At 42.2% G+C, this 15,532-nt stretch overlaps 1 protein-coding gene across 1 annotated transcript in view; it reads right to left on the reverse strand.

The window, feature by feature from the left end:
• eif3m (eukaryotic translation initiation factor 3, subunit M) overlaps positions 1–15,532 on the reverse strand; it is a 64,125-nt gene that overhangs the window by 42,544 nt on the left and 6,049 nt on the right. The window contains exons 2-5 of the mRNA XM_043705542.2: positions 12,925–13,057; positions 12,588–12,726; positions 6,900–7,023; positions 6,378–6,472 (exon numbers count right to left, since the gene is read on the reverse strand). Coding sequence (XP_043561477.1) covers positions 6,378–6,472; positions 6,900–7,023; positions 12,588–12,726; positions 12,925–13,057 — 491 coding nt within the window. The remainder of the gene's footprint in view (positions 1–6,377; positions 6,473–6,899; positions 7,024–12,587; positions 12,727–12,924; positions 13,058–15,532) is intronic.

Consider the following 15,532-nt stretch of genomic DNA (forward strand, 5'->3'; position numbering starts at 1 on the left):
ATACCACTCTGACATTGTGGTTGTTGCACTTGTTGATTTGGACCATTACACACTCTGATAATCTTGCACAGCACACAAAAAGGGACTGTGTTTCATTTGAGGACTAATCAACCCCATCTGAAATGCAGAAATTCAATCTTGCAAATAATAAAACGCTGTATGGAAGAACTCGGAGACAGAGTGCAGCCTCCATAACTAACTTGATTAATTAATTACCCTTTTTTATTTCCCTCTCCCAATCTCATTTCAACTCATTGTTTAACTGGCACAGTGTGTTTGGTTTTAATGTATAGTTCAGTATACAAATTGAATTAAGCTAAATAGGCCTCTTCTGAAAATTAATGGGCGGAAGGGTAAAATTTATGAAAATCATGTAAAGTTTGACAACAAATTGATTGTGAATTGACAGCAATTGGATATGAAAGTCAGGAGTAGCATTAGATAAATGAAGGGAGAAATTAGAATACTTTATCACAAGAACATATATAGCAGAGGTTGGATAAACATTTCACACAGTTCAGTGAAAGGAAAGGGAAATTAAGGAGGTCGCTCTAACTTACTAACCAATGCACACACATCAGTCCATTGGATTGGTCAACCTGCAGCAATTTCTAAGTTTGACAATATTGGTCATAACTGCATGAAACAGTTAGGCAGATGTATAATAAATACTGATTTAGGAGCAGTTCATTTGATGAGTGGACCTTCAATTGGCTAGCCCACAATTTTCTGTCACTTAACTAGTATAAACCTATACCCATGAGAACTTAGATGCCAACAGAAACTGAAGAATTAAACACAAATTATAGCAACTGGTATCTGTATATTTGTTGAATGGCACGATATTTGTAACTATTTTAAACTCACTGAAGGAGCACTGTAAGTCCAACAGACTTTACATCATCCAATGAAAGACAGACATGGACACTCTTCTGTCAAATAAAAATCATTGCATTTCTTCCTATTTAATCTTTATGGGTACTTTATATTTTGAATTCTTATTTTTAAGAATTCTGGTGTGCTCTGTCTCGACTATTTATACTTTTGCTCACGTGAAGCGCAGCTGCAGTTTAATACTCCTCTGTGAAAGGTTTTAGGATTGCAGATAAATGACTAGATAACTCTAAAGATTAACATTTCAAAAACCTGTTCAATTTGAACCAAGTATTACAACAGTCCTAAGGGAAAGGGTATTTTCAATTTTCACTTGAGCTTTGTTTTTTTTAAAAAAACTTTTGTCTCTGCTAGCATCTCTATTCTCTTAATTCCAATATGTATCTGGTGAAGGTGGGAGTCAGAAATAGTGTGAAATTGTTGGATTTGTATTAGGGGCCTCACAGAAGAGGCCTTCCAGTTCAGATAAGATGTCAAGAAAATGAATTTTAAAAAGTCAATTGACAGCCAGTTTTTTCTGGAGAGGGGAGTATCACAGAATTCCACTACCCTTACGTGAAGAAGTGCTTCTTCACATCACCACTGAACAGCTCAGCTCTAAGTAAGAGCAAAGTCTGTGCAGGAAACTGCAAAGTTAGGGGCAAGGAATTTTAAGAATAACGTCAGTAGAGATAAGACAACTATTTCCAAGGGAAAATAAAACAGCAATTGCAATTCCAGGATTCAACTGGCAAGTGACAATTATGACATCCAGACAGTGAGCCAGAAGTTGCAAAAGGAAATATATGAAGAAGTGTTTTAATTGTTTCCTGCCAATGGTTGTACATAGCAACAGATTCGCTCAATATTAGTGTCCTTTATAGAGGTTGCTTTGTCCAAAATCAGGTAAACTGAGCAGAACCTTCACCCAAACTACACATATCAACATATTTAAAGTCATAGAGATGTACAGCATGGAAACAGACCTTTCGGTCCAACCTGTCCATGCCAACCAGATATCCCAATCCAATCTAGTCCCACCTGCCAGCACTTGGCCTATATCCCTCCAAACCCTTCCTATTCATATACCCATCCAAATACCACTTAAATGTTGCAATTGTACCAGCCTCCACCACATCCTCTGGCAGCTCATTCCATACACGTACCACGCTCTGTGTGAAAAAGTTGCCCCTTAGGTCTCTTTTATATCTTTCCCCTCTCACCCTAAACCTATGCCCTCTAGTTCTGGACTTCCCGATCCCAGGGAAAAGATTTTGCCTATTTATCCTATCCATGCCCCTCAATTTTGTAAACCTCCAAAAAGTCACCCCTCAGCCTCCCAACGCTCCAGGGAAAACAGCCCCAGCCTATTCAGCCTCTCCCTGTAGCTCAGATCCTACAACCCTGGCAACATCCTTGTAAATCTTTTCTGAACCCTTTCAAGTTTCAGAACATCTTTCCAATAGGAAGGAGACCAGAATTGCACGTAATATTCCAACAGTGGCCTAACCAATGTCCTGTACAGCCACAACATGACCTCCCAACTCCTGTACTCAATACTCTGACCAATAAAGGAAAGCATACCAAACGCCTTCTTCACTATCCTGTCCACCTGTGACTCCATTTTCAAGGAGCTATGAACCTGCACTCCAAGGTCTCTTTGTTCAGCAACACACCCTAGGACCTTACCATTAAATGTATAAGTCCTGCTAAGATTTGCTTTCCCAAAATGCAGCACCTCACATTTATCTGAACTAAACTCCATCTGCCACATCTCAGCCCAATGGCCCATCTGGTCCAAATCCTGTTGTAATCTGAGGTAACCCTCTTCGCTGTCCACTGCACCTCCAATTTTGGTGTCATCTGCAAACTTACTAACTGTACCTCTTATGCTCGCATCCAAATCATTTATGTAAATGACAAAATGTAGAGGGCCCAGCACCGATCCTTGTGGCACTCCACTGGTCACAGGCCTCCAATCTGAAAAACAACCCTCCACCACCCCCCCTCTGTCTTCTACCTTTGAGCCAGTTCTGTATCCAAATGGCTAGTCCCCCCTGTATTCCATGAGATCTAACCTTGCTAATGAGTCTCCCATGGGGAACCTTGTCGAAAGCCTTACTGAAGTCCATATAGATCACACCTACTGCTCTGCCCTCATCAATCCTCTTTGTTACTTCTTCAAAAAACTCAATCAAGTTTATGACACATGATTTCCCATGCACAAAGCCACGTTGACTATCCGTAACCAGGCCTTGACTTTCCAAATACATGTACATCCTGTCCCTCAGGATTCTCTCCAACAACTTGCCCACTACCGAGGTCAGCCTCACCGGTCTATAGTTCCCTGGCTTGTCTTTACCGCCCACCCTTCTTAAACAGTGGCACCACTTTTGCCAACCTCCAGTCTTCCGACACCTCACCTGTGACTATCAATGATACAAATATGTCAGCAAGAGGCCCAGCAATCACTTCTCCAGCTTCCCATAGAGTTCTCAGGTACACCTGATCAGGTCCTGGGGATTTATCCACTTTTAACCGTTTCAAGACATCCAGCACTTCCTTCTCTGTAATCTGGACATTTTGCAAGATGTGACCATCTATTTCCCTACAGTGTATATCTTCCGTATCCTTTTCCACAGTAAATACTGATGCAAAATATTCATTTAGTATCTCCCCCATTTTCTGTGGCTCCACACAAAGGCCACCTCACTGATCTTTGAGGGGCCCTATTCTCTCCCTAGTTACCCTTTTGTCCATAATATATTTGTAAAAACCCTTTGGATTCTCCTTAATTCTATTTGCCAAAGCTATCTCATGTCCCCATTTTGCCCTCCTGATTTCCCTCTTAAGTATACTCCTACTTTCTTTATACTCTTCTAAGGATTCACTCAATTTATCCTGTCCATACCTGACATATGCTTCCTTCTTTTTCTTAACCAAACCTTCAATTTCTTTAGTCATCCAGCATTCCCTATACCTACCAGCCTTCCCTTTCACCCTAACAGGAATATACTTTCTCTGGATTCTTGTTACCTCATTTCTGAAGGCTTCCCATTTTCCTGCCGTCCCTTTACCTGTGAACATCTGCCTCCAATCAGCTTTCGAAAGTTTTTGCCTAATACCGTCAAAATTGGCCTTTCTCCAATTTAGAATTTCAACTTTTAGATCTGGTCTGTCCTTTTCCATCACTATTTTAAAACAAATAGAATTATGGTCGCTGGCTCCAAAGTGCTCCCCCACTGACACCTCAGTCACCTGCCCTGCCTTATTTCCCAAGAGTAGTTCAAGTTTTGCACCTTCTCTAGTAGGTACATCCACATACTGAATCAGAAAATTGTCTTGTACACACTTAAGAAATTCCTCTCCATCTAAACCTTTAACACTATGGCAGTCCCAATCGATGTTTGGAAAGTTAAAATCCCCAACCCTATTATTCTTACAGATAGCGGAGATGTCCTTACAAGTTTGTTTCTCAATTTCCATCTGACTATTGGGGGGTCTATAATACAATCCCAATAAGGTGATCATCCCTTTCTTATTTCTCAGTTCCACCCAAATAACTTCCCTGGATGTATTTCCGGAAATATCCTCCCTCAGCACAGCTGTAATGCTATCCCTGATCAAAAATGCCACACCCCCTCCACTCTTGCCTCCCTTTCTATCCTTCCTGTAGCATTTGTATCCTGGAACATTAAGCTGCCAGTCCTGCCCATTCCTGAGCCATGTTTCTGTAATTGCTATGATATCCCAGTTCCATGTTCCTAACCATGCCCTGAGTTCATCTGCCTTCCCTGTCAGGCCTCTTGCATTGAAATAAATGCAGATTAATTTATTAGTCCTACCTTGTCCCTGCCTGTTTGACTCACTTCTGTTCTCAGCTGTACCCATCTCAGATCGATCTCTTTCCTCACTATCTCCCTGGGTCCCACCCCCCCCACCCTACTAGTTTAAATCCTCCCAAGCAGTTCGAGCAAATTTCCCTGCCAGTATATTAGTCCCCTTCCAATTTAGGTGCAATCTGTCCTTCTTGTACAAGTCCCTTCTACCCCAAAAGCGATTCCAATGATCCAAAAATGTGAATCCTTCTCCCATACACCAACTCCTCAGCCATGCATTCATCTGCTCTATCCTCCTATTCCTGCCCTCACTAGCTCGTAGCACCGGGAGTAATCCAGATATTACTACCCTGGAGGACCTCCTTTTTAAATTTCTGTCTAAGTCTCTGTAATCTCCCTTCAGAGTCTCAACCTTTTCCCTTCCAATGTCGTTGGTTTCAATGTGGACAATGACCTCCTGCTGGCCCCTCTCCATCGTGAGAACATTCTGCACCCTCTCTGAGACATCCTTGATCCTAGCACCAGGGAAACAACACACCATATACTTGGATAACGATATTTAAAATAAGTAGATACTGAGAAAGTACTTTTCAACATTTCATACATTTCACTGATTTAACAGATAACACAAAAATGAATCATGGAGATTATTAAGTCATAAGACTATTCGACCTGTTCGAAGAACCTAACATGGATTGCTAATATTCAATTTCCATCATCTGATTTTAATACCAGAGAATGGCTTTTAAAAATGACACATAATAACCTAAATGGTTTCTGCAAATACCTGACCATGGATTGAGGCAAACCCAGAGAGCCCATATGTAATAAATTAAAACAGTCTACAAAGATTGCCATTTTATCTATAAACTGAAATATTACTGAACAGTATCAAGAAATCCTGCATTTCCTGTTTAGTTCAGGCTTTTGTTATAAGTTGTACGTATTGGGCAAAGAACTATCTTCAACTGTCAATTGAGAAGGACAATGAAGCAGATTCAGAAATACACAAATGGACCTATATGAACAACTGCTCTGAGCTGTGGAGAAAGAAAAATAAATAGGAACTGATACCAACAAGGCAACAAGCCCCTCTCTCTTGCAACCTCAAAATCAGTGTCCAGTAAAAATGTAATTTGAGATAACAACCGTTCACGGAGAACAAGATCTACGCACTTTGCCACTGCTGCAGAATATGAGTAAATAATTGAATAACTGAATTCAGGTTTAAAATCTAATAGTTCAAAAACTAAGGTCTTTGAAACTATGCAGCTTTATTTCTCCCTGTCTGTATCAGATATTCTCCCTTTTAATAGTTCAACTCCTGTGTTTATGCATGTTTGTTATCACATTCATTTTTCTGGGTTTTGGGGAACAAAATTCCCCTTTCTTACTCTTTATATCTGATCTAGTTAACCAAGTAACTGAAGTCTAAAAATACAGCTGCACTCTAAAATCCAGAAAACCATTTATTGTTTGAGACTGACAGAGTCAAAATAGGAGCCAATCACGGCCTCTTACCTGTAGTACAATACTATTGATAGAGAAAACTGCTCCATAGCTTGACTTAGTTTACCCACATAACCCAAAAGTCTCAAGGTTAGAAAACATTGTACTGCACTGTCTTCTGTAATTAATTTATTTTTCTTGACTAAATCCAAATACCTTTTTTTGCAGTCCACCAGGGCTTCATAAAGCAATCGGAGTACATGATGTTTCTTGTCTACACTGAGGTTCCAGTCTGATATCCATTTACGAACCTACGTGAAAATCATTAACAAAATGACTGATTTTTGCCAATGCATTCATTGTAGAGATGTAATGGCAGCCAGCAAGAAATTTCAACATCTGATATTATTGATACACAACCAACATACCAAAAGTAAGTGTGTGAAAGTAAGTAATCCATACGTTCCGCCTTAAACAATACTTTCTGCCTCAGTATAAACATCAATATTGAAAATGCCTCCTTCAAAACCAGCCACAAGAGATTCCTCCAGTAGCAGAACAATACCAGTGCTGCAAAGTGCATGCACCTGATTTAGCACATTCAGTGAAACATCATGGTGAATACTCTGCCTCCAAAAATATTGGGAATGGTCCGAAAGAATTTTCTCCACTTTACCTTGCTCAGACAGACACCAGCAAATGGCACTAATGACAAGCATATGTAAAGCGGTGACTCACCTGATCAAGATCAGAAGGAATATACTGAATAGCATTACAGGATGATGCCACCTTGATGAGACTACAGTACACAATGTATCTCGCAGGAGCATTCTCCTCCATTCCATGAAAAAGATTACGTAGCCTAATTAGAAAAAGACCAACATTTACATCACATAGCAATAAATACAAAACAGCATTTTAAAAATGGATCATAATGATTACTTGCAATAACTTTTTGAAAGAAATATTTAGTCTTTTCAGAAAATGAACAATTCCCCAAGTTGTTTCGGCATCGAGCACGTCTATGTCACAATGTATCAGGTGATGTAGAAAAATGTCTTTTTCCAATCTCAGCCAAGGAAGAGTACAAGAGTGATATTATCACTAGACTATTAACCCAGAAACTCAGCTGATATTCTGGGGATCCAGGTTCAAAACCCACTGAGGCAGGTGGCAGAATTTGAAATCAATAAACAAATCTGGAATTAAGAATCTACTGATGACCATGAAATCATTATCGATTGTTGGAAAAAACCCACAGAGTTCACTAATGTCCTTCATGGTAGGAAATCCACTTCACCAACACCTTCCACCCCGACCTCAAATTCACCTGGACAGTCTCAGATTCCTCCCTCCCCTTCCTCGACCTTTCTATTTCCATCTCAGGCGACCGAATCAACACGGACATCTACTACAAACCGACCGACTCCCACAGCTACCTGGACTACACCTCCTCCCATCCTGCCCCCTGCAAAAACGCCATCCCATTCTCCCAATTCCTTCGACTCCGCCGCATCTGCTCCCAGGAGGACCAGTTCCAAAAACGCACATCCCAGATGGCCTCCTTCTTCAAGGACCGCAACTTTCCCCCCCGACGTGATCGACGATGCCCTCCACCGCATCTTTTCCACTTCCCGACCCTCCGCCCTTGAACCCCGCCGCTCCAACCGCCACCAGGATAGAACCCCACTGGTCCTCACCTACCACCCCACTAACCTCCATGTACAGCGCATCATCCGCCGTCATTTCCGCCACCTCCAAACGGACCCCACCGCCAAGGATATATTTCCCTCCCCTCCCCTATCAGCATTCCGTAAAGACCACTCCCTCCGTGACTCCCTCGTCAGATCCACACCCCCCACCAACCCAACCTCCACTCCCGGCACCTTCCCCTGCAACCGCAGGAGGTGCAAGACTTGCGCCCACACCTCCCCTCTCACCTCCCTCCAAGGCCCCAAAGGAAACTTCCATATCCGCCACAGATTCACCTGTACCTCCACACACATCATCTATTGCGCCCTCTGTACCCGATGTGGCCTCCTCTATATTGGGGAGACAGGCCGCCTACTTGCGGAGCGTTTCAGAGAACACCTCTGGGACACCCGGACCAACCAACCCAACCACCCTGTAGCTCAACATTTCAATTCCCCCACCCACTCCACCAAGGATATGCAGGTCTTTGGACTCCTCCATCGTCAGACCACAGCGAAACGACGGTTGGAGGAAGAACGCCTCATCTTCCGGCTAGGAACCCTCCAACCACAAGGGATGAACTCGGATTCCACCAGTTTCCTCATTTCCCCTCCCCCCAGCCTGTCTCAGTCAAATCCATCAAATTCAGCACCGCCTCCCTAACCTGCAATCTTCTTCCCGACCTCTCCGCCCCCACCCCAATCTGTCCTATCACCCTCACCTTGACCTTTTTCCACCTATCACATTTCCGACGCCCCTCCCCCAAGTCCCTCCTCCCTATCTTTTATCTTAGCCTGCTGGACAAACTTTCCTCATTCCTGAAGAAGGGCTAATGCCCGAAACGTCGATTCTCCTGTTCCCTAGATGCTGCCTGACCTGCTGCGCTTCTCCAGCAACACATTCCCAATCTGCCATTCTCACCTGGTCTGGCCCACAGATAACTCCAGCACCACAGCAACGTGGCTGACTCTCCACTGCCCTCTGAAATGGCCTAGCAAGCCATTCAGTTGTGTCAACTGCTATGAAGTATCAAAAAAAATGAAGTCAGTTGGGTTACCTGGCACCAGAAAAGATAACAGCAGAAACTGCTGTTTCTGCTGTTATCTTTTCTGCTGCCAGGTAGTCCAACAGTCCTGTTGACCCTAAAATGTCTTCCTTACTAACATTCTGGATCTAATCCCAAAATTGGGAGAGCTGTTTCAGACTAATCAAGCTACAGCCTACATAGTCACAGCATCATACTTGGAGAAAGTGAGGACTGCAAATGCTGGACTACCAGAGTTGAAAAATGTGGTGCTGGAAAAACACAGCAGGCCAGGTAGCATCCGAGGAGCAGGAGAATCGACGTTTTGGGCATAAGCCCTTCTTCAGGATTGAGCCCTTCCTGAAGAAGGGCTTATGCCCAAAACATCGATTCTCCTGCTCCTTGGATGCAGCCTGGCCTGCTGTGTTTTTCCAGCACCACATTTTTCAATAGTAGCATACTTGAGACAAAGTCCCAGATTTCTGGATATGTCCAGTTCACTGGAAGGACAGATCCAGCAGATGTGACAACACAGTGCACACAGTTGGGAGTTGCCCTGGGAGTCCCCAACATTTACTGCAGACCCCATGATGTCGCTAAGTTTCAGGTTAACCATGGGCATGATAACCGCCTGCTCATTCCTACATATTTTAGATCAGAGTGGTGCGGGGAAAAGCACAGGTCAGGCAGCATCTGAGGAGCAGGAAATATCAACTAGGCGAAAGTGAGGATTGCAAATGCTGGAAACCAGAGTTTAGATCAGAGTGGTGCTGGAAAAGTACAGCAGGTCAGGTAGCACCTGAGGAACAGGAAATTAAGGGCACAAAATGTACTCTGGGTAGGGGATTTCAATGTCCAACATCAACAGTGGCCTGGCAGCAGCATTATTAATCCAGCTGGTCAGGTCCTCAAGGACATAGCTGCTCGACTGGGTCTGCAGCAGCTGGTGAGAGGACCAACAAGAGGGTAAAACATACTCCACCTCACCTTTTCCAATCTGTCGGCTGCAGATGCATCTGTCCATTTCAGTATTGGTAACAGTGACCGCCGCACAGTTCTTGTGGAGACAAAGTCCCATCTTTACATTGAGCAAAACCTCCATCGTGTTGTGAATCACTATCACCGTGCAAAACGTGACAGACTTTGAACAGATCTAGCAACGCAGGACTGAGCATCCATGAGACACTGTGGGCCACTGACAGCAGAATTATATTCCAGCACAATCTGTAAACTCATGACTTCGCATGATCCCCACTCAACCATTACCAGCAGGCCAGGGAATCAAGCCTGGTTCAATGGAGAGTGCAGAAAGGTATGCCAGGAGCAGCAACAGGCAAACCTAAAAATGAGGTGTCAACCTGGTGAAACTATCAAGCAGGATTACTTGCCTGCCAAACTGCGTAAGCAAAAAATGTAAACAAAGTTAAACAATCCCACAATTGTATCAGATCCAAGTTCTGCAGTTCTGCCACATCCAAATTGGGAATGGTGATGGCCAATTAAACAACTCATAGGAGGTGACGGCTCTCCAAATATCCCCATCCTCCATGATGGAAGAGTCAAACGCAAAAAGATAAGGCTGACGCATTTGCAGTAATCTTCAGCAGAAAGTGCTGAGTGAATGGTCCACCGCAGTCTCCTCCAGTGGTCCCCTGCTCCAGTGGTCCCCAGCATTGCAGATACCAGTCTTCAGCTAATTCAATTCACTCCACATGGTATCACATAAAGATTGGAGGCACAGGATACCACAAAGGCCAAAGGCCTGGACAACATTCTGGAAATAGTATTGAAGATTTTTGTTCCAGAACTTGCCACTCCCCTAGCCAAGTTCTTCCAGTACAGTTTCAACATTGGCATCTGTCCCTGCCGCTTCCGGTTGTCAGTTTCAGCTGTCCGCTGTAGTGGTTGGTATATTGGGTCCAGGTCGATGTGTTTGTTGATGGAGTTTGTGGATGAATCATCCACAAACTCCATCAACAAACACATCGACCTGGACCCAATATACCAACCACTACAGCGGACAGCTGAAACTGACAACCGGAAGCGGCAGGGACAGACCACTATAAACACCGGAGGAAACATCAAAGAAGCGCTTCGCAGGAGGCTCCCAAGCACTGATGATGTCGCCTAGCCAGGGGACGAAATGTTTGCAACAAAAACTTCCAGCTCGGCGAACAGAACCACAACAACGAGCACCCGAGCTACAAATCTTCGCACAAACTTTGAACACTTATTGGCATCTACCTGATATTTGCCTAGGTGCGTCCTGTACATAAAAAGAAGAACATGTCTAACTCAGCCAATTACCACCCATCAGTCTATTCTAGATCATCAGGAAAGTTAGGAAAGGTGTCATCAACAGTGCTAGCAACCAGCACCTGCTCATGTAATAACCTGGTGAGTGACACCCAATGTGGGTTCCACCAAGGGCACTCAGGTCCTGAACATGAAAAAAAACAGCTGAATTCCAGAGGTGAGGTGAGAGTGACAGCTTTTCAATCAGGGCCACATTCGACAGAGTGAAGTATCAAAGACATGTAACAAAATTGGAATCAATGGGTATTGGGGCAAACACACCTCTCAATGGCGTCACAATCACTGAACATCTTGTGCCCCCACACTATCAACATCCTCAGGGTTATCATTGACCAGACACTCAAACCACAAGCAGTCGCTACAAGAGGTGGTCAGATGCCAGCAACACCACGGTCAGGAACTCTCCTCCTGACCACCCAAAGCATGCCCATCATCTCCAAAACACAAGTGAGGAGTGTGATGGAATACTCTCCACTTGTCTTGATGGGTGCATCTGCAACAGCACTCAAGAAGGTTGACACCATCCAGGACAAAGCAGCCCACTTGATTGGCACCACATCTACAAATATCCACTCCACCACCAATGTTGTTCAGTTGCAACAGAGTGTGTACTATCTACAACATGCAGTGCAGAAATTCACCAAAAATCCTTAGGCAGCAAAGTCCAAACCCACAACCACTTTTATGTAAAAGGACAAGGGCAGTGGATATATGGGAACACCTCCAACTACAGGCTGCCCTCCAAGCCACTCACCATCCTGACTTGAAAATATATCGCCATTCCTTCACTGTTGCTGGGTCAAAATCCTGGAATTCCCTCCTGAATGTTATTGTGGATAAATCCCTATCAGATGCACTGCAATGATTCAAAAAGACAGCTTACCACCACTTTCTCAAAGGCAACCAGGAACAAAAATAAGTGCTGGCCAGGCAGTGAAGCTCACTGCGGGTTTTGAGAAGATTTGTAGCTCAGGTTGAGGTTCTGGGTGTAGGTTTGCGGAAGGTTCATTTTCAGACATTTCATCACCATATTGGGAACATCTTCAGTGAGCCTCCAGACGAAGCACCACTGATATTTCCTACTTTCTATTTATATGTTTGAGTTTCCTTGGGTTGGTGATGTCATTTCCTATGGTGAAATCATTTCCTGTTCTTTTTCTCAGGGGGTGGTAAATGGGGTCCAAGTCAATGTGTTTGTTGATAGAGTTCCGATTGGAATTCCATGATTCTAGGAATTCTCATGCGTGTCTTCCTTATTCAAGGATGACAAATGTTGGGAAATAACTGTCAGGCAAGACAAAGACTAACGTCTTCTAAAGTTAGGTGAAGGAATTTGGCTATAGAGTAAGCTGTTTTATTGGAATTATTGAACTCAAGGTAAATGGTATACTTACAACTGCAGTCGGAGAGATGATCTCTCACCATCACAAGCTTTCAGCAGTTTCTCACATAAGTTTTCAGTCAGTGCTTCCTGCTTTTCAGTCTCCAGAATAAGGAGAAGAGACACAATGCTGTTCATTACACTCTCCACATCTGCATAAAGAAATAAAAAATATTAAACAGGGTAACAAAAACCTCAATGGACCTGACTGTCAGGTAAGCATAATGCTTCAGCCTATCTCAATGTTTCATCAATGCCCTTTGAAGAAATCATCGCTCAGAATCAAGATCCTTAAACAGAAATAACAATAACATTTAAAGTCAACCAGATGATAAGTGAGTAAAACAAACCTTTGTCATCTTCTTTAAAGCAGATATCACAAACTTCGATTATGTGTGCCAAGTCAACGTGTAGTCCACCTTCAGAGTTTTCTTCAGAAATTTCAGCTCCTTTTGACTTCAGGTAGGATCGAAGCTCAGAGGCCTGGGAACAATTTATAGAGGCTTTGAATTTATTTTCAGAAACCCACAACCTCCTCATATCTTACATTGTGAAAGTAAGGAAACTTCTCTCAGAATTAGCGAGGGTGTCTGATGCACCTGTAACCAATTAGCTCTGTAATCACAAATCTGAACAAACTTCAGCATCAGCAATTGACATGTCATTAAGTTAATTAGACACTAAAATACACAAACCAACAATCTCTCAGGGAGTTTGTTTTTTTTTATAAAAAGCAGTGCAGGGATTGGAATCTCTCTCCTTTGCAAAGGTCAAAGCACCAGTGATATTGCAAAAAGAGAAGAGAAATTGGAACACCAAGGTCACAAAGATATTACAGTATTCATAGCTGCAAATGATCCACACCCCCAACCAATCACAGTCTCAGATTACAGCATAACTCCACAAGGACACACTAAGATCTTTAAACTGGATAAACTTGATTTCACACTGGACACTATTGCTTTTTAAATTTTGTGTCAGAGTTTGTGCGCGCAATTTATATTGTGTCTTTGTTTTTGTCAGGACCAACAAATAATAAAATTGTTCTTCCTTTCACTCAAGAAAACATTTAATTGGCTCCTTATTTGGTGAACTGCCATCTATAGTTTGAATGATAAGATTTAGCTGTGTGATATAATATCATTAAATCTTTGTTGTGATTAATTGAGAATATGTTTCAACAATATTTTGACAAAATGCACAAGCAATTCAACCAGCAATGTGGAAATTTTACAATGAGAAAAGACCCATCGTTGCTTACTCAAGATGCTGCACATGTATGAGGTTGCAATTTATTTGAAGCAACAAGATGGGAGGTCCTTTAACATTCATTAAAATATCTAGCAGGACTGGATTCAGACTTCACAAGTTATCCAGAGCTCAAAAAATTCAAGGTTCAATTTTAATTCAATGAGTGAATGGGCTTTGAGCTATTTAAAAATCAGGTATTCAGACGCCGAACATCCACAACTGCCTCCTCAAAACAATGAAGCCTCAGTTTATGTCCAAAATTACAGAAAGACATGACTCTGGAGGCCATCCTATGGTTTGAGTTAAGTCACAAGCATGTCAAAGAATGAAAAAATTTAATTGCAGTTAAATATCTAATTTAACTTTTACTATGTGGGTTTTCTTGATAAATACTGGAATAGAAGATGGCACAGATTTCAGTTAATTAACAAAAGCAGGAATGGAAGCATGAGGAAAAATCTTCATATACAGCAAATAGTTAAAACTTGAAATAAGCAGCATGAGTGTGGTTAAGGCAGAATCAATCAAGGGATTCAAGACAAGGATTTTTACATTATTCCAAATGATCTCATCTTGTTAAAATTATTTTGGGTCTGGAAACCTTGCATCATCCCTCCGTTTGATTTCCTTTCCTGCAAATCAATCAATAACTCTCCACAACTTTATATTTTCTCAAGATATTATTAATTCCAGCTTGTTTGTGATAAATAGTAGATATGACAGTCACATTCCTAATGAATCCTATTGTTACTGGTAAGGCTTTGCTTCTGCTCAGGAAATGAAAGCCCTATCTGTATTCAAGCCATATTTCCACCAAACAGAACGCCTCCATTTTATACACTGAGCAAAATAACCATTTCCCCTTAAACCACAGTGTTATGAAGAATACACGATTATTCATCATGTCATGGTCTCCAACAGTTGGTAAATTTGGGAACTAGAAAAGGGGTAGGGAGCATTTCCTGGAGAAGTTTACAAAGAAAGGAGCTCTCTCTTTCAATTAAAGTGTTAGCTGTAAATCCTGCAAGTTTCAAGTATTAGGGTTTCTAGTTGTTTTGCAGCTGAATCTGAAATCTAGTTTGAAGATCTTTCATCGCTCTGCAACAAACAGCAATCAGATCTCACTGAAAGCAAATGAAAGGAATGGAGAGATGTCAACTTGTTCTATCTTTTATACTCAAACCGTCGCTCCCTCTTTGCCTATTCCCTCTCCCCACCGCCCCACACCACTCATGGTCCCTTCACAGAACTGTACAATCATGCCCTATCTATGACCTGTGTTATGTTCAACAATAAATTATTTAATTCTGTACAGTAGCTCAGTTGATAGCCAGTTTGGCCCTGTATTTGAAGCATAAGTTCAGTTCTAATAAGGATTTTAATTTTTTGATTTACTGGAGAAACCAAGAGAAAGTCTCTTCCATTTTAGAGTAATAAGGAGAAACAAATTGACTATATTGTTGATTATCAAGACACTTACATTTTTAGTAAGGCTCAGACTAGTAGGGCTTGGTTTCCAGCAAATTTCTCCTGTCAGAATCACAACAGTTTGGAATCAAAGATGCAAAAAATTGGGCTCAACCTTAGACAGTGCTCAGAGTTATTAGTCCTTTCCCATTATATTACTCTAAACTCCTAGAAGTACCTGCAGTATACCAATGCCTTCACAGAAAAATGTTAGAAAGCTTAATTTTATACCTGTACAAG

Source organism: Chiloscyllium plagiosum, unplaced genomic scaffold, assembly GCF_037043375.1.
Source record: "Chiloscyllium plagiosum isolate Xiang-an unplaced genomic scaffold, Cpla_swu_hap1 HiC_scaffold_18, whole genome shotgun sequence".
Lineage (NCBI taxonomy): Eukaryota > Metazoa > Chordata > Chondrichthyes > Orectolobiformes > Hemiscylliidae > Chiloscyllium > Chiloscyllium plagiosum.